General features: G+C 48.3%; 1 protein-coding gene across 4 annotated transcripts in view; it reads right to left on the reverse strand.

The window, feature by feature from the left end:
* The window catches only part of FLACC1 (flagellum associated containing coiled-coil domains 1), a 35,673-nt gene that overhangs the window by 9,597 nt on the left and 6,936 nt on the right, over positions 1-19,140 (reverse strand). For all 4 annotated transcript variants that reach the window (XM_045032474.1, XM_045032475.1, XM_045032473.1 and 1 more), the window contains 11 exons: positions 18,530-18,550; positions 17,359-17,452; positions 14,052-14,113; positions 11,576-11,673; positions 10,556-10,608; positions 9,551-9,650; positions 8,833-8,936; positions 8,171-8,233; positions 6,568-6,657; positions 2,597-2,706; positions 332-443 (listed from right to left, as the gene is read on the reverse strand). In XM_045032474.1, the coding sequence (XP_044888409.1) occupies positions 374-443; positions 2,597-2,706; positions 6,568-6,657; positions 8,171-8,233; positions 8,833-8,936; positions 9,551-9,650; positions 10,556-10,608; positions 11,576-11,673; positions 14,052-14,113; positions 17,359-17,452; positions 18,530-18,550 (865 nt within the window). In that variant the 3' untranslated portion in view covers positions 332-373. The remainder of the gene's footprint in view (positions 1-331; positions 444-2,596; positions 2,707-6,567; positions 6,658-8,170; positions 8,234-8,832; positions 8,937-9,550; positions 9,651-10,555; positions 10,609-11,575; positions 11,674-14,051; positions 14,114-17,358; positions 17,453-18,529; positions 18,551-19,140) is intronic.

Consider the following 19,140-nt stretch of genomic DNA (forward strand, 5'->3'; position numbering starts at 1 on the left):
CTCTGAGCACCCATTCATCTACACCACACCAACCTGGCCTGGCAAGAGAGAGCTTAAGCAGAGATAAGACTCAGCTGAGCATCATAGTGCAGCACATGCACTTGGGGCCAGCATCCATCTCTCTGTCTGGAAACAAAGCAAGAACAGTGATTTGCAGCAGACTTGTGGCCTGAAGCAATACAGGATAGAGAATAAGGAAACGACAGGACAAAAACATGACACCTTGGCTATGATTGATTGATATGGTTTTGGAAGAGTGAGGGACTGCAGATTTGGCATTGCCTACAGAAATGGAAAATAAACTTGAACGTATGGCTATGTTTGGATTTACCATCATCAGCAAGTTTCCCTTAGTAACAAGGTCACATTCCCATTAGAGCAGTACTGACTTTCGCCGGACTCTTTCGTTAAATGCTTCTTCGCTCTTTGTGATCAGTTTGCGTCTGTGGAGATAGGAAGGGGAAGTGTTACAAAAGGGACAGTAGAGTATCTACTCACATCTGCCTCTGTGATGTAGCCTTTTATTTTATTTAAAGTGAATTTTGTAATGTGGTATTACACCATCATGGGTTCTGCTCCGGTGGCTAGAGTTTCAAGCTTAGCAGAGTGAAAATCACCTCTGCTGCTTGCTTCCGATTTAGAGTCTCTAGGAACACGGAAAGACCAAGGGTAGTGACCACACGTACATTCACAAGTACAAGGTCTAGTCTGTTTTACAAGTTTTATTAAAGTTACAGTTAAAGTTAGGATTAGCCAAGCATATAGAAATTCTATACAGACATACACAAGTTACAAATATATTTATACTCACATCCTTAACAAAAGTGTTAAGATCTGATGGGTCTCCCATGGATTGATCATCAGTAGAGGGATGGTTCTTGCTGAATTTTCCCATAGCGAGCTCAATTTTCCCGCTCTGGGCACCCTTTTATAATGTGATTCTGTCTATAACTTTTTAGCATTTACGTACATTGTGCACCCTGCGGTTAGGGCATGTGTTAGAACAATGTAACTACTGGGTATCTTGTAAGCAAAAAATTACTCTATAAATTTTTTGCAATATCGCCATATGGTACATCTTTCCCCGTAATCTTAGGGCATCAGGTTATTCTTTGGTCACTTATATTAGCATTTCTTAACTCTGTTGCCTAGTATGGCTAAGCTAAAATCTTACAGGCCTCAGCCTGTAGGCCTTGAGTTTCAGCCTTACTTAGATATCCAATACACAATTATCCCTTCCACATATTAATGAGTCTCATACATCTATAATCCTACAATTTAACTCTGCTTAGCTTACAATGATTATATATGACACACGTTAATCATAACATCAATGAACAAACTAAAGTCATTGGCTACAGTTACTATACAGGCTACAGAATTTAAAAAGACTGCCGGGTAAGCAGGTGCAACTCCACTGACTTCAGCAAACTCACACTTATGATCAGTTTACTGATTGTTTGTCCCCAGATCTCTCACACGATAGGAAGCTCAGCTCCCACACAACCTCCACACATGGGTTTCCTTTGCCAGACACAAGCGGAAGCTCTATTTCTGTTGTAACTTAAGCCCTGATCTTTAGTAAACAATACATTAATATGCTTAAATCTTGGCCCAACAGATTCATCTTGGTTACTGTGGAACCTGAGTGCCATGTTCCACAGTAAGCAATGAGAATGATCATTGATGAGTTAAAATGAGGCCACCAAACTCAACAGTGGAAGTCCAGCAATTCATAGCATCCTCTCCCTTTATTAATTCCAGTAAACTGTGACAGTGGTAGCTTCAAGAAGGGAATGGAGATTTAATGACCAAGAATGGGAAAAAATTCCTCCCCTCCTTCCAAAAGACACAGCTTTTTTTCTGTGTTAACACCATCTTGTATATTAGAACTAGAAAATGTGTTTTGAACACTCTAACCTTGTCATCTCCATTTGTTTTTTCTTTACACTTCACTCACCTTAGTGAAACCAGACTGGTGAGTTTCACTTCCTGTGCCTCCGATACTGTCGGTGATCATTATTTTAAGGACTGGGATACTTTTGATAGGGTTTGGATAATTGTTTCACATGAAAAAAGTGCACTCTTAAAAATGTGGTTGGCATTGCTACTGCCAGCCTCTGCCTCACTGATATGCATATTGCTTGGAGGGGAGGATTTTTCCAGTAACTTTGTGTCACAATGGGTTTATCATGAAACACCGAACAAGTATAATTAACATTCTCTCTGTTGAGAGCTCAGATATGTAGAAACTACATGCAGCTGCACTGATTGCAAAGCCCATGTTCTGGAAGCTGACAGGCTGTCTAAGTTTCTTGTGGGGCTTTTCTAAGGCACCAAAGTTTGAGTAGGGGGAATGTATATACCCTCTTGGTGATTCCATGTGGGCAGCACAGCTCTGCTGAAACTGCTTGGCAGATGGCACTTGCATGAGAATGTTTGGATATAAAATCAGCTGTTACTGCGAATGAAAGAACTGACAAAGCCTCATAGTGTAAGTAGGAATGATTAAAAAGAGTGAACTAGTAAATGCTCATGTAGTTGGGTGCTGCTAGTTGAAGCTATCTGGGCTGAAATACTTAGATTTCATTCCTACCTCAGAACAGCATTTTCATCTGCCAAGGAAGTGATATTGAGCTGGTGTTTTAGTTCAACTGCCGAGATTTTCTGTTGAATGTTCTTCTCCAGCTCCAGCAGGTTGCTTTTCTGGGGAAAAAGGAGCACCAGGTAGTTATTCACTTGCTGTACCCAGATGGGATCAGTCGTTTTACACAACGTCCGGACACAAGACAGCAGGGATGACTGAGAAACACAGAAATCAGTCTGGACCGGTCTAAGCAGGCAAAAATTTCTGCCCCACACTTCCTCCAGTTTTTATACTATGGACCAGCCCAAGCTCGACATTAGAATGGTCAAACACTGACGGGAATTAGCCCAAGTTCTTTGCTGGGTGAGACAGCACGAACATGTAAGAAAGGTGGGCCATGGTGGTGCAGCATCAGGGTGCAATAGAAAGACTCATTACTAACAGGCAATGGGATCCCAGAGTAGCTAGTCACAAAAGGCTGACCTGCCAGCACAGTATAATCTGTCACACTTCTTTTAATTTCACATTTGCTTCTATGGTGGACACCACAGTCATCTCTGCAAACAGAATGCCACTGGTTACTGTTCTTATGGCAGGATGTACCCTACTTACAACTAACCCGAGGGCAATAATCAGACCATCACTACAGTTAAGAGTCTGTCAGCATATTCTTGGTACAGCTACTCCTCACTGGTTCCACAGAAAATTCATCACAAACAGAGTGGGGAAGGGAATCCCCTCATCTTTCTCAGACATCACTGAACGGGTCATGCAGCCAACTGGCATTTGTATTGTAACAATTCCTTGGGCCTCTAGTAATTTCACTGGCAGTGTGCCGAATGCTATGGTGTCTAGAAACTTCTCGGCAACGGTAACGATAGAACTCAGCTCCTCTTGCACCAAAAGCACAGGCCCCTACCACGTGAGCTATAGGAGAAGTAGTCAGTCAGCTATTACTGGCGTATGGGACCTACGGCATACAGCAGAGCAGTTCTCCGGTCATTTGATATAATAATAATGCAAATTCTGTTCTGTGCACCAAGACGACACGCCCCCCCGCAAGTCTGAATCCAGCAGCAGATATTAATAATGTCAAATAAATACACAGAAACAATCCACAAGAAAATTGGCTTTAGAAGTGCAAAAACAGCCACCTTTTCCGACATGGCCACTGATTCTGGATGTCTTGATTGTGAGGGCTCAACATGAGATTCTAGAAGTTGCACCCAACACACACATCCCCATTTCCTCAGCAGAGGGGAAATCCTGCCCACTGGGTGACAGGCCTCATTTTGCCAGGGAATTCTGAACCAGTGTCAGAAAGGATTCCCTCCCAACACAGAAACCCCAGGACCTGGGGCTCACTGGCCTACGCCCTCCTGCCTCTGCAGGCAGCCTGCAAATATCTTGATGACACTCATTAACTCCCCAAACAGGTTCTCCTCCCCTAACACCTCCTGCTGGATCTCCTATACCAGGCTCCTAATTCACAACTCTCCCCAGGGATCATACCAAAAGTCTGTCTTAACACCATGCTGTGCCTCACCCAACACTCTCAACACCCTCCTTAACACCTGTCCCCACCCATGCATCCCCTTGTCCTCCAGACCCCAACACTATTCCCCTTAGCACTACTGAGAAAAAAGGAAATTGGCCGACAACAAGGTTTGGATGGTAACAGTTGAAGTATGTTGAAGTGCTTGTCTAAAAGCTATGGATCAGCCCACACCTCGATAACCTCACCCCAATGACTGTAAGGCGTGGAACTTCCCACCAAAGGTTAACTGTGCAATTCTGACCCCAACCTTAACACACCACTCATGAGCTCTGAAACGTGACTGGAGACGATAAACGTGGGACTCAGGACCATTGTTACAATAATTCCCAGACCAAAGGTGCTCAGTTTAAAGGGTAAAATACAGCAGGTAACATCGTCAAAAGTAACTAAGTGACCTAGGAGCCTAAATGGTTCTGCAGTATTAACAAGATGAAAAAGCAGCAATGCTATCACTAATTTGACTGAGCAGCAGGGAGCAGCTCTGCCGAGGAGGAAGGTGTCATTGTTACATGGGTTCTTTTCAAAGCAAAACTGCATTTTAAGTGCTTGATTTAAATGCATAAAAGCAAAGGAATTCAGGGTAAGTCTGAAAGCCTGTTTCTTCACCCTGCCCCTTGTACTCCAATATTTCAGATGTCCGCAAACCCCAACTGATCTTTAGATATTGTCTGTGCTACAGTACATGTGAGCCATGTGGTTCTATCCTCACTTGGACTGGCCTGGTACTTACCATATTTTCCGGCGTATAAGGCGACTGGGCGTATAAGACGACCCCCTAATTTTACAGTTAAAACATAGGTTTTGGCCTATACTCGCCGTATAAGACTACCCCCCCTTCCGAGGGGGGGAGCCCAGAGCCTTTTAAATCCCAGCCGCGGCCGGGAATCAGAGGGCTCTGGGCTGCCCGCTGCGGCGGGGAGCCCAGAGCCTTTTAAATCCCAGCCGCGGCGGGGAGTCAGAGGGCTCTGGGCTGCCCGCTGTTTATACCCGGCGTATAAGATGACCCCCGATTTTTGGGGGTTGTTTTTTAGTATAAAAAGTTGTCTTATACGCCGGAAAATATGGTAGGTCAGAGCTATACCAGGATTTCAGTGGGCTAAGTACAGAATCATCCTGTTCTTCCTACAGGGGAGCAAGATGCTCTAGTTACAGTGCCATCCAGCTGAGCAGAGAGACAGAAAATCCTGCAGCGTGACTTGCCATAGCATTGCCCACCACAGCACACGCCCCTCCTACTCCTCAGCCATCTGCTGTTGCCCTCTTTTAATTCTGGATGCGAACAGTCTCCTCCAGGTGTGGGCTGACTGTATTCCAAGAACAGACAGTGTGCTGCAAGCAGAGATCACAGCCAACCCCTCATCCCCATCTAGCCGCACCAATGCAGGCATATTTCCAACCTCCCACCCACCCCTGTCCAGGTGACCAACTGCCAGGGCCGGCTTTAGGAACTGCAGGGCCCGATTTGAACACCTGGCGGTGGTCCAGGTCTTTGGCGGCACTTTGGCAGCGCGGGGTCCTTCACTTGCTCCGGACCCCCCACTGCCAAAGTGCCGCCGAAGACCTGGACTGCCGCCGGGTATGCTGGCATTGTTCAGTAGATGCGACTGTACAGTTAAGTGTGAGATGCACTGTCAATAATCCACCTTTCTTAGCAGCCAGAGCACAGCCTGCCTTTGAAGGGAAGGGAAGGGAAGAAGAAAGATATTTTACGCTACATGTCAATGGCGTTTGGAAGCCTGAGAACAGCAGCAGCACTTGGTATCTAAGGAGCCCCGTGTGCCATAAAGAAGGGAATGTAGCTGTTCAAGAGAGCCCACAGGCATGAACAGGAGACCAGTTTTCAGTACTCAAAAATAAGGCTACGATTTAGTCATGGATGTCGCAGAATCCGTGACTTCCAGTGACCTTCGTGACTTCAGCCTGCAGTGATCAGGAGCTGCAGGATCCCCGCCCCCCCCACCAGCAGGGGCAGGCAGCTATGGGGTTCCTCAGGCACCTCTGGCAGCCCCGGAGCTCCCAGCTGCCACAGGTGCCTCTGGCAGCCCCCAGCCCTGGTGGGGGAACCCCTGCAGCTCCCAGCCTGCCACCAACGGGGGTACCCCGCAGCTCCGGGCCAACATGGGCGTACCCTGCTGCTCCTGGCCCCCAGGGGCAGCAGGGGATCCCCAGAGCTGCAGGGGTACCCCGCACCCACAGCTGCTGCAGGCAGCTCCTAGCCCCTGCGCAGCTGCCCCACTTCAGGCGGTGTGGGGACCCGCAGATACTTTTACTAAAAATATACACCTGACAAAATGGGTCACAGACAGGTCACAGCTTCCGTGAATTTTTCTTCTTTGCCTGTGACCTGTCTGTGACTTTTACTAAAAATATCCGTGATAAAATCTTAGCCTTACTCATAATGACATCACACACGCTCTCCCACCTCTTTCTTAAGCTCCACCTGAGCGTTCTGCATCGTTGTGGTGAGAGCCTTGAGAATCTGGTCCTTCTCCTTCAAATCGGCTTCCAGAGACTTGATTGGATAAAACAGACACATTCACTTGGATAAAATGGGCTTCTCTCTCTCTAGCCCAATGTACTGTGCAGCCCCCCATCAGCCTCTCCCAGTCATTGCCATCCCGCTCCAATACCTGTGTCACGGTCTGCACTGCATGGGGGCGGGGGTTGGCCTGAACAGAAGCATGGACATACCATTGCCATGATTTTCACGATGCTTTTATAAGCTGGATTCATTCCTATTGGTAGGGGCCAGCTAGTGACCCACGCTGACCTTGTACTTCATTGGGCTAGAGGAGAGTCAAGCATAAGCTCTCCTGCATATGGACTTGATTTACCTAGAGGCCTCTCGAGATAACCCACCACCTTAGGCAAAGCTTCAGTGTTCCACACCCCTCGTGCTCCTTAGACCAGAGGCCGGCATGGGGGGCGAGGGGGCACGGCAGGTTTTCAGGTGGGGGGGGCATGGTGGTTAGGTGGCTATGGAAGAAGGGCAGGGGCTAGCACCAGCTCGCAGTGCCACTCACTCAGGCTTGGCCCAACCACCCCTCCACCATGGCGGGGGGGCGTAGCTGGGCCAAATGTGAGTGAGTGGCACTGCCGCCAAGCAGCTGGGGCTGTTGCGCTGCTCAGGTTTGGCCAGGCCACCCGTTGCCCCAGGCAGAATCGGCCGCCCTAGGGAGCTGTCCAGTTTGCCCACAGCTAGAGCGGTCCCTAGATTCACCCCTTCCCACGCAATGGTGCCGGGGCTACAAGTTACACAGCAGCCGCGTGTGACGCGGGAGCCGCTCCTAGAGGAGAGCAGACGGAACCACTCCCGCACTGAGGGGATGTGTCTACGCCTGGAGCGGTGGGTGCGACTCGCACTAGGTCAGTCAGAGCTAGCTCACTAAAACCTAGTGTAGCTGTGTGGGGATGGGCTAACCACCCTGAGGATGTGCCTAGGATCTTGTCTGGACAGCTGGCCCCTCCCACCACCCATTCTGCCACAGACACACTATTTTTAGCATGCCAGCACGACGAGAGCTAGCCTGGGTATGTCTCCTCAAGTGAGGTGGGAATCACACTCCAAGCATAGACATTCCCCTGAGGAAACCCAGAGCTCTGTGTTACTGTCAGGGGTCGAGAGCAGCCCAGCCAGCAGAGGCTGCACTAACCATTACAGCCTTCAGACACCCAGGCCATGTGGCTCACTGGCCCCCCAGGCCCCCTGTCTGGGGTCTGCCCTTATTTGGAAAGTTTTTTATTTCAGGTTTTATAAAAGCACCAGGGCTACATCAAGAACCCAGAATGAAGCTTCGTTTCCCAATGGAAATTACAGTGAAATTCCCCGAGTGGCTCCTTCTCCTATTACCGAACAGTGCACAAAAGGGGAGCTGATCAGTTTGCACTATCCCCTCCAGAAGCTTGAATACCTCAGCTAAGTCCCGTCCTGCTGACTGGGTGAGAGTGAGCTGCTCAGAAATCTAGACTGTACCATGTGACGCAGTTGCTCAGTGGCACTGCATTCCGTTTTTTGCCATACTTGCCTCCTTGATGTTTTGCAATTCTTTTATTTTCTCCACATCTTCCTGGTGCTGTTTAATAAACTCCTGAAAAGGACACACAGTTTGTGCACAGTTCATGGCATGTCTGTAACATTCCCAGGCTCATCAGTGAGCAGCCGATTCCAGCCACCCGCACAATCGGTGAAACCGAATACACGACCTTCCAGACAGTAACTGCTAGGCAGAAATACAAGTGACTGGTGATTTGGAAGGTGTCTGACATACCCCACACTCCTTAGGATCCCTGGGGTTTAACAGAATTATCCTGTGATGATGGTTTGAATCCAGCCTGTCCCTATCTCTCCCTTTACTCAGAGCATCAGGCCCTTGAGCCTTTGAGCAATAGGAGCCTTATAAACAGACATAAGAACAGCCATACTGGGTCAGACCGAAGGTCCATCTAGCCCAGTATCCTGTCTTCTGACAGTGGCCAATACCAGGCGCCCCAGAGGGAATGAACAGAACAGGTAATCACCGAGTGACCCATCCCATCACCTATTCCCAGCTTCTGGCAAACAGAGACTAGGGACACCACAGACGCATGGATTTTATAACAAACCTGCTACTATTTTACTGGCAATAAGAGTTCATGGGAACTGCAGCACCTCAACATGTAGCTTTATGCTTCCCTCAGGACTAGCTACCTCTCTTCCCTGCTGTGGGAGTTTATTCATCATGGAGTTACCACTCTGATGTGATTTCTTTAGATGCTCTCTCTCCATCTCAAATTTCTTCATCAATTCCTGCTCTGTGGAGAGAAAGAACAGAGGTCTGAGGACTTTTCCTAATCATCCATTTTAATTCTGTATAAGAGGCACACAAATGTACGTGACAACATGGATACGAGGTGTTTGACTCATTTCAGCTGCATGCAATATTTCTACCGCCCAAACACGATGGTGTCTAAGCACCCGATAACGAATGGCAGCGCTGAGTGGTGCCCTGAAGGAGAACGTTCTCATAGTCTCTTCCCATTCCCGTGTACAGACACATGCCCACACACTGGATCACTTTTCCAGTCATTGTCTTGCTCCCTTCTCCTCCCCTTGCAGTCTCTCTTCTTTGCATGGTAACTCTGTAGCTGTCGCAGGTGTTACTTTGTGAGGCTCTGGATGTGGCACAATGTACAATGTAGCCAGAACTAGGTCCTGACCCAGGGACACACTTCCTACAGAATGGGCTAGCAGGGAAGAGATAAGCACATTGCTGAAGCGACAATATGGAGGAAAAAGAACAAGAGTACGTCTGGCACCTTCGAGACTAAGACATTTATTGGAGCATAAGCTTTTGTGGGCTAAAACCCACTTCATCGGATGGATGCAGTGGAAAACACAGTAAATACAAGTGTCCTTGTGTACGCACTTTGCTTTAACAGTGCCTTCTCCCGCTCAGTCCTCTCATTCTTCTTCCAGTCAGCCTGCCTTCTCAGCCACTTCTCCTCCATTTCATCAGAAACACTGTCCTACACACAGACAATATGCATTTTCAGAAAATCTTCCAAAAACCCTGACGGCTCCTGAATCTCCCACATTGCCTCCAATTATGCTATAAAAAGATACACCTCTACCCTGATATAACGCCACTCGATATAACACAAATTCGGATATAATGCGGTAAAGCAGTGCTCCAGGGGGGTGGGGCTGCACACTCTGGTGGATCAAAGCAAGTTCGATATAACGCGGTTTCACCTATAACGCGGTAAGATTTTTTGGCTCCCGAGGACAGCGTTATATCGAGGTAGAGGTGTAGTTAGCAACTCTATAGCCAGTTCCATCCACAGATCCCAAAGTGATGCACCAGGAAGGTCTCCCCCAGGCTAAAGGAGCAGAAGGAGGGAGATCCTTTGGGGGGGGACAGCCTCTGTGGCCACTGCACACCACTCTTCCTCCACAGGGGTGAGGGAGACACCTCCAGCTGCATCCATCGTGCTGCTCCGGCTAGCAGTCACTGAAGTTATGCTCTGTAGTGTCCCCCACCCCTGGGTTTCGGATATCCTGCCTTCCTTACCCACAGTGAAACTGCAGTGAATCCAGCACATCGGGGACCCTGTGTGCCAATGGGGATGGCGGGGTGTGTGTGTGCACTCACTGCAGCACCTTCCTAGGAATCTAAGAGCTATTCTACACTGCAGTGCTACATCGGTGCAGCTGCACTATGCCGACAGGAGAGCATCTCCCACCGACAGAGCAGCAGTTTGGTCAGCGCTTAGCTTGATGTAACGTGCGTTGTTTGAGAGGTGGCTTTTTCACAGCCCTGAGTGATGTAAGTTACGTCAACTTAAATGGTAGCTGTAGCCAAGCCCTAAGCATTAGACTAACAGGACGTGATCCACTTTTGGAGATCACTACAGGGTTGCTGAAATCTCACCTGGTACATTCGGAATGCATTCTTCAGATACTTGTATTCCTTCTGCATCCCCTCTGAGCAACAAGAGAAGGACAAGATGTGTAGTTAATACAGCAATTTTAACGGGAATGTCTCAGCCATGGGGATTTGCACTAAAACCCTGAATAGGTAACATGAAAGCAGACTAGGCATCTCAGTCCAGACCCTACAAGACACGTCTATGTCACAGATTCCACCACATAGTATGAGATTAAGAATGAAGAAACTAATTCTGTTTTTTAAAGGAGGCTCAGAATTAGAAGTGGACTGAGGCTGCGTTGGGGCAGGTTGCATGGAATATCTGCTGACCCTACAGCTGGCCTGAAAGACACCTATCAGTGACTTTTCTGAGCACCAAAAGGCACCCAAAATTAAATAAATAAATAGCTGGGCTACAGTCATTGAATTGAAAGATTTTCTTAATTTCTGTTTACAAAAGTACCCAGCAAATTGCAAAAGGTCTGGCTGGCCATCCAAGAAGTTTTCTGGGCAGCCTCCGCCTGAAATCAATATCTGTTTGGAAACCTGAGCATTATTCAAGGCAGCAGAAATCTGATGAGCTCAGATGTTCTCCAATTCCCTCCTGCTATTTTGGACTGAAATCTCTCAAGACTGCATGAGACTTTGGCATAACTGAATCTCAACCATAACCCTAATTCAGCCTCAGAACACAGACCCCAGTCTAAACCTAATCCAGATCTGGACATGATTTCTGACGTCAGTTTATAATCCCAGCACAACGCTAGCATTTAAAGGGATGACACTCTACCAGCTGCAACCCACCTTCTTTCACAAGTATCCCTCTTCCCCAGTTAGTACTGACAGTCATAGCTCAGATCCCTCTTTGCTTTCAATAGCAAAACATGGAGAGGCAGGGGAAGCTTCCAAAGAGAGTCTGCTGCTGTGACTATGCTAGAGAGGGAAAGAACCCGACAGGAGCGTCTAGCTCAGAGTAACCATGAAAACAACAGGGCTCAGACTTCCCAGAAAGCCTGTCCATACCCATTTTCTCTTGTGCAGAGGCCCTCTCAGTCCTCAGTTCTTTCTTGTACTGCACTTGCAAGGCCTGGAGCTCAGCACAGTGAGCTTCTTGGAGTTCCCTGTGTGACCAATGCACAAGCACATCAATGCAGATAGCCACAGAGCACACTTTCCTCTCATCCACCCACTTGATCGTTTATAGTGATGGAATAATTACAGGAGGCGAATGGCCAGGTTACTGTAACTGTGTACATTATTTTGTTTTCTGTGTACTGCACATTTACATTTCTAGGACTCTGCAGGAGGTGGCTGACATTTTGTGGTCAATTCAGATGTAAATTGCCAGAGGGGAGAGAGACACTGTGCATATCCTGGAGTCTTTACTTTTGTTCTTTCTTGTTTTAAAATAAAAGTCAGCCAGGCTGAAAGTATATGGTTGCTCTTTGTGTGTGGAGAAAATATAACCTGGGGTGTAATTTGATAAGCAGAGAGGCTTGCAGATGTGTCATGCAGATCTTCCTAAACAAGTAGCCATTAGAAGCTTTATGGCATCTCACACCATCATCTATTCTGTTTGTGCTGGGCATGTCCCAGCTAGTCATTTATCTTATTTTATTTGCTCTTGGTACTATTTTTCTTCTTTCATCCTGCATTCTAAGTGCACTAGTTTCTAATGAGGTGATTGATGTGAGCAGAACCTAGTGATGCTGTACAAGGGGCGTTTAAAGTCAGTTTATATATTAGTTTCAAATGTGTATTTTCTGGTTTGTGAAGTAAGAGTTTACTGCCCATGGGGTTGCTGGAGGACGTCAGGTGTTGCTAGACTTAGCCCATCATCCCACCGTCTCAACAGGGCCGGCTCCAAGTTTTCTGCCGCCCCAAGCAAAAATATTTTCCTGCACCCCCTCCGGCCCCGCCCCGACTCTACCCCTTCCCTGCCCCATTCCAACCCCTTCCCCAAATCCCCGGCCCTGCCTCCTCCCCCGGGCGCGCCTCATTTCCCCTCCTACCTCTCCCTCCCAGGCAAGCCTGGGAGGGAGGGAGAAGTGGAGCGCTTGGGGGAGGAGGCGGAGGTGAGCTGGGGGGGGGAGCGGTTCCTCTGCACCCTCCCCAGGGTTACTTCCTGCCGCCCTCCCCGCGCCCCCCACCGCCGCAGCTCACCTCCACTGCCGCCTGCTCCCCTGAGCGCGCCGCCGCCGCCGCTTCTCCCCCCTCCCTCCCAGGCTTGCTGCAAGGCAGCTGATTCGCGTGACAAGCCTGGGAGGGAGGGGGAGAAGCGGAGCGGCGGCGCGCTCGGGGGAGCAGGCGGCAGTGGAGCGGAGGTGAGCTGGGGGGGGGGGGGAGCGGTTCCTCAGCCCTCCCTGCGCCCCCCACCGCTGCAGCTCACCTCCGCTCAGGGCCGGCTCCCAGCATTTTGTGCCCCAAGCAAAAAAAAAAAAAAAGAAAAGAAAAAAGGAGCCAGAGTGCCGCCCCTTGGAAAGTGCCGTCCCAAGCACATGCCTGGAGCGCTGGTGCCTAGAGCCGGCCCTGCTGCTCAATAACCTTTCCCAAGCTGACGAGCTCTTTGTTGGACATTGATACCACAGTGAGGAGGAACCTTATAAAAATGTAGCTTTATCATTTCCAACTCAGACTTCATAACTGGGTATAGTAGGAAGAAAGGACTGGGCCAAAAGGCTCCGTTAGCCATTTGAGAGTCCTGGGGGGACGGGGGCAGGAGGCACAATTGTGCCAAGCTGGCTCTATTCTTTCTTCAAGAGCGCGCTGATGGATCCAGGGTGACCATTAGCCATAGAGAGCAGCACAGCTCAGATTTTCCACCACTCATTCAACGAGTATGCTAGACCCCTACAGCAAGGTACATCATGCTGTGGACTCAGATGCCAACAATGTGCGGATGGCTCCTAGCACCTCATCAGTTGAAGGCAGCGTGGTGCCCTAAGTGTCTGGACAAAGTAGGGACATGAAAGAAACATTTATGTCCCCAACACAACATGAAGTCAAGGTTAGGCTGGTCAGTAAAGGAAAACAGTGAGACACTGGCAGACACACTGCTATGCCCTCCCATTACTCCAAGAAAGTGTCCAGCCTAAGATCTCACAAGAACAGCTGTTCATGTCACATTTTGGCCTATGGATGATGGAAATATCACGAGAGAATAAAATCTCACAATATCTTCACCAGTCATGGTACAAAATCTAAGTACAGATGGCCTCATGATACTGCTGCTCCCATGGTATCCAGGATTGGAAAGTGAGCCTGATTCTGGCCTGGATTTAAAGCCACTAGATCTGGATGCCCCAATAATAATTATGGTATAGAGATCACAGTGCATCAATCCCAAGCTTGGCTCATTTTGTAGAAGACATACTGCCATGTTGTCTCTTAGTCTGAACATCCAAAACCACACAAGATGTAAAACCTTGTAGAGAAAGCTGTGGTCTCCAGCATTCAGTTCACAAATGTGCTTTCTCCTTGCATAGTACAGCAGTTGTACCTGATCTTATTCTCATGCTCCTGTTGCATCTCATTGCATTTTTCTTCCATATCCTTCTCCAACTTGAAAGGAAAAAAGAGACAAGTTTTTAACTAAGGTGTAAACCAGGGGTCAGCAACCTATGGCACATGGCTCGCCAGGGTAAGCACCCTGGCGGGCCGGGCTGGTTTGTTTACCTGCCACATCTGCAGGTTCGGCCAATTGCGGCTCCTACTGGCTGTGGTTCGCTGCTCCGGGTCAATGGGGGAGGCAGGAAGCGGCACGGGCTGAGGGATGTGCTGGCCACAGCTTCCCACCACCCCCATTGGCCTGGAGTGGCAAATTGTGGCCAGTGGGAGCTGCGATCCGCCGAACCTGCAGACACGGCAGGTAAACAAACCGGCCCGGCCCACCAGGGTGCTTACCCTGGCGAGCCGCGTGCCAAAGGTTGCCGAACCCTGGTATAAAGGTACCTACCCTGCCATTTATTTGAGAGAAAATATCTGCTAATGACATAACTCCAGTCAGGTTACTAAAAATCCTGTCCACAGTGGGCTCAGAACTGTGATAGCTACAATTCCCAGTACAGAAAAGGCATTCTTTTTATTCATTTTCCCCTTGAAAAACATGCTGTTTAACTGTTTTCCATCTTAGGCTGGTTATGCAGAGATCTCTTCATTATCTAAGCCCTTGCTCTTTTTTCAGAGTCACCAATTGCAATCAGAGCAAATGCTTCTACATTTCAAACAGCAGTTGTTCAAGGTGGGCTTTCCAAAAGCGCTGAACTCACTTGGGAGCACAAGTCCCCGTGACTTTCAAGTGACTTAGGTGGTTTTAAAAATGCTGCCCTCCACGAAGCAGCTGTTTGGCTGTAAAGGAATCCACATTTATAGCACATAAATAATTAGCCAAGTTCCCCGCCTGCCAGTTCTCTGCACTAACCGCTAGACAACACTGCCTCCTGCAGGCATGTGGACACCTATCAATCTGGGGGCACTTTAGCCAGTCAGGCCTGGTCTACACTACGCATTTAAACCGGTTTTAGGAGCATTAAACCGATTTAACGCCACAACCTGTCCACACTAAGAGGCCCTTTATATCGATATAAAGGGCTCTTTAAACCGGTTTCTGTACTCCTCCCTAACGAGAGGAGTAGCGCTAATATCGGTATTACCATATCGGATTAGGGTTAGTGTGGCCGCAAATCGATGGTATTGGCCTCCAGGCAGTATCCCACAGTGCACCACTGACCGCTCTGGACAGCAATCTGAACTCGGATGCAGTGGCCAGGTAGACAGGAAAAGCCCTGCGAACTTTTGAATATCATTTCCTGTTTGCCCAGCGTGGAGCTCCGATCAGCACGGGTGGCGATGCAGTCCAAAATCAAAATCCAAAAAGAGCTCCAGCGTGGACCGTACGGATGTGATCGCTGTATGGGCAGGCAAATCTGTTCCATCAGAGCTCCGTTACAGAAGATGAAATTCCAAAGCATTTTAAAAAAATCTCCAGACAGAGGCCATAGCAGGGACTCAGCACGCTGCTGCGTGACAAGCATACCGGAAAGCCAAAGAATCAAATGGACGCTCATGGAGAGAGGGAGGGGGGACTGAGGACTCAAGCTATCCCACAGTTCCTGCAGTCTCCGAAAAGCATTTGCATTCTTGGCTGAGCTCCCAATGCCTGTAGTGTCAAACACATTGTCCGCGGTGGTTCAGGGCATAGCTCGTCAATTTACCCCCCACCCCCACAAGTAAAAGGGAAAAAAAATCCTCTCTTGACTCTTTTAAATGTCACCCTATGTTTACTGAATGCTGCTGATAGACGCGATGCTGCAGAAGTCAACAGCAGCATCCTCGCCCCCCCATGGGTGGCTGATGGTACAATATGGCTGATATCCATCGTCATCATCAGCCTTGTGGCAGATGGTGCAGCACAATAGGACTGGTATCCGTCCTCATCATCAGCCCGTGAGTGCTCCTGGCTGGCCTCCGGTGAGGTCGGCTGGGGGCGCCTGGGTAAAAAACTCCTGATCATTCCCAGTAGATGGTACAGAACGGCTGGTAACCATCTTCATCATAGCAACAGGGGGCTGAGCTCCATCAGCCCCCGCCCTTCATGTGTAAAGAAAAGATTCTGTACTGCCTGGACTATCATAGCAGCGGGATGCTGGGCTCCTCTCCCCCACACTGCTTAATGTCCTGTCTGGACTATCATAGCAGCTGGAGGCTGCCTTCCCCTCATTTTATCTCACTAACAAGTCACTGTTTCTTATTCCTGCATTCTTTATTACTTCAGCACTCAAATGGGGGACACTGCAACGGTAGCCCAGGAAGGCTGGGGGAGGAGGGAATCAACAGGTGGGGTTGTTGCAGGGGCACCCCCTGTGAATGGCATACAGCTCATCATTTCTGCGGGATCTGACACGGAGCGGCTGTGCTCTCTGGTTCTCTGATACACTGGATCTCTAGTACACTTGCCCCATATTCTAGGCAGGACTGATTCTATTTTTAGATACCATAAAGGAGGGATTGACTCAGGGAGTCATTCCCATTTTTGTCTTTTGTGCCCCTGGCCGATCTCAGCCAGGGGCACCTATGACAGCAGCAGATGGTACAGCACAAAAGGACTGGTAACCGTCATCTCATTGCCAATTTGCAATGGCATGGTAGATGGTACAGAACGGCTGATAACCATCTCTGCTGTCATGCAAAAGCAAATGCATGCTGCTGTGTAGCGCTGCTGAATCGCCTCTGTCAGCGGCATCTAGTACACATACGGTGACAGTGACAAGAGGCAAAATAGGCTCCATGGTTGCCATGCTATGGCGTCTGCCAGGGCAATCCAGGGAAAAAGGGCGCGAAATGATTGTCTGCCGTTGCTTTCCCAGAGGAAGGAGTGACTGACGACATTTACCCAGAACCACCCGCGACAATGATTTTTGCCCCATCAGGCACTGGGATCTCAACCCAGAATTCCAAGGGGCGGGGGAGACTGCGGGAACTATGGGATAGCTACGGGATAGCTACCCACAGTGCAACGCTCCAGAAATCGATGCTAGCCTCGGACCGTGGACGCACACCACCGAATTAATGTGCTTGGTGTGGCCGCATGCACTCGATTTTATACAATCTGTTTTACTAAACCGGTTTACATAAAATCAGAATAATCCCGTAGTGTAGACGTACCCTCAGTCACTAATAATGGCACTGAAAGGATCCAGGCAGTGCTGTGTGGTCTAGTCAGCCCTTTCCCTATAGTCTTCCTCAGACACTGACTTCATGGAGCACTTTCTGAAAAGAAGGGGTAGATGACAACCAAGTGGACTCACCAGTTTGCGGGAGGCCTGGTGATCTCTGCGCAGTTGCTCCATCATGTCTGTCAGCTCAGCAATCTGTTCCTCTAAGTCAGTAATAACATCCTCCCTACAATGATACACCACCTTTCTGTCATGCATGGGGCCCATTGCTGGGAGCAGTGGTGAAAATAGAAATATCACTACTAGAATTCAGCATCTGGGGCTGGTGTCAGCTCCCTCACTGCTTCTCCCACTCGAGGCGGCAGGGTTGCAGAATGGGTGTGTGATCTTCCCCCAGCCTGTCTTACCACCGGGTGTGAGGAAATGTTTATCAGTGGTTTACCCACTCAGTAGGGATTCTGTCCCCTTCCCTTTGGTAGGACTCCCCCTGGAGACCATCAATGCTGCCGCTTAATCAGCTGGAAAGACCATTGTTGAGCAACACGTGATGTGCTCCTCTCAAGGGACTAAACAAGCTGCTTGTTAGAGCTAAGAGAATGAAAGCTGGGCCCCAAACCACAGAGGGGCTTTTACTGAACACTTCACTTCGCTCTAGTATCCTCCCAATGGCAGCTAGATATCAGATTCAAGGTCACAAGAGCACTCCAAAGAGAGAAAGCAAATGGAGGGATGAAAACATTTAAAGGAAAAGACCAAACTTAATGATCAAATTATGTTAAACTTTAAAACAGAATAATCTGAAATGTTAAATGGGCTGCAACATTTGCACAAGGATTGGCATCTGATAGGCCCAGAACACAACATTCAAATCCAAATCACACAAAGTTAAGGGGTATTTGGCTCCAGATTTTGGGTCATCCCCATCTTCTCAGCAGAATGTATTTCATGTCACAGTAGTTTACAAATGGCTACTGGCTGAACAAGAGCTGAATATACACCCTATTTTCTTACTCTAACATCTGCTTTCCTCACAGGAGATCTACATTTAGACTCAGTTTCCAGCCCTCAACACAAAATAAGCAGTGAGACAACAGTGTTCCATCTCCATGGTGGAAGGAGGTGAGGGAGACACTTTGTATATAACAGCACAACTTGCTGTCACTGGTTAACCAAGGAACAGCATTCAGGGTAAGGAATGAGACCAGATTCCTGCAGGTGGTGGTGAGAAGGAGGTTAAGAATGTACATAAAGTTCATGGTTTTTTATTTTGACCCAAAACGAACACAAAACAAGCAATACTCACGTCTCAAGTTTCACTGGGCTTCTGCAAAGAGAGTGAAAGATTAAATGTACATTATCAAACTTCTGCAGGTTGAGTTAGAGCAGATGACATGAGTTTGTTGCAAAGCAAAAATCTGACTGCATCTAAGAGGCGGATCATTACTGAATGTTCTCTGAAGTTTGTTTCATTAGCAACTCCTCCCATAATGCAGGATACTATACAACACCCAAAAACCTATAATGCTTCTACACTGACTTTTCAGCCTCAACACCCATACACACACACATCCCTTGGTGGTAGATACTAAAAAATAGACCGTGAAGTGGATGGGAGTGCTTGGTGAGAAGGCCAGGTACAGACATTTCAATGCAAGTCAGAAACAAAGCATTTATTTGTCTTATATTTTGCCTGAAAGCAGAGAGCTATGAACACACCCTGGGCAGATGCACCAAAGTTACACTTTCTCCAGCTAGCACTGTGCTATAGAAATGGTCTCTTCTAAAAGCTGAGATCAGATCTCTTACTGGATCTTCAGTGTGGACCTGAATGATCCTCTCACACCAACCTGGGGCCCTCCCATTTTCTTATCGTTCTGTTTGCCTTAGCAACACTCCATCATTAAGAAAATGTTA

The sequence above is a fragment of the Mauremys mutica genome, chromosome 10 (genome assembly GCF_020497125.1).
Source record: "Mauremys mutica isolate MM-2020 ecotype Southern chromosome 10, ASM2049712v1, whole genome shotgun sequence".
In the NCBI taxonomy this organism is placed as follows: Eukaryota; Metazoa; Chordata; order Testudines; family Geoemydidae; genus Mauremys; species Mauremys mutica.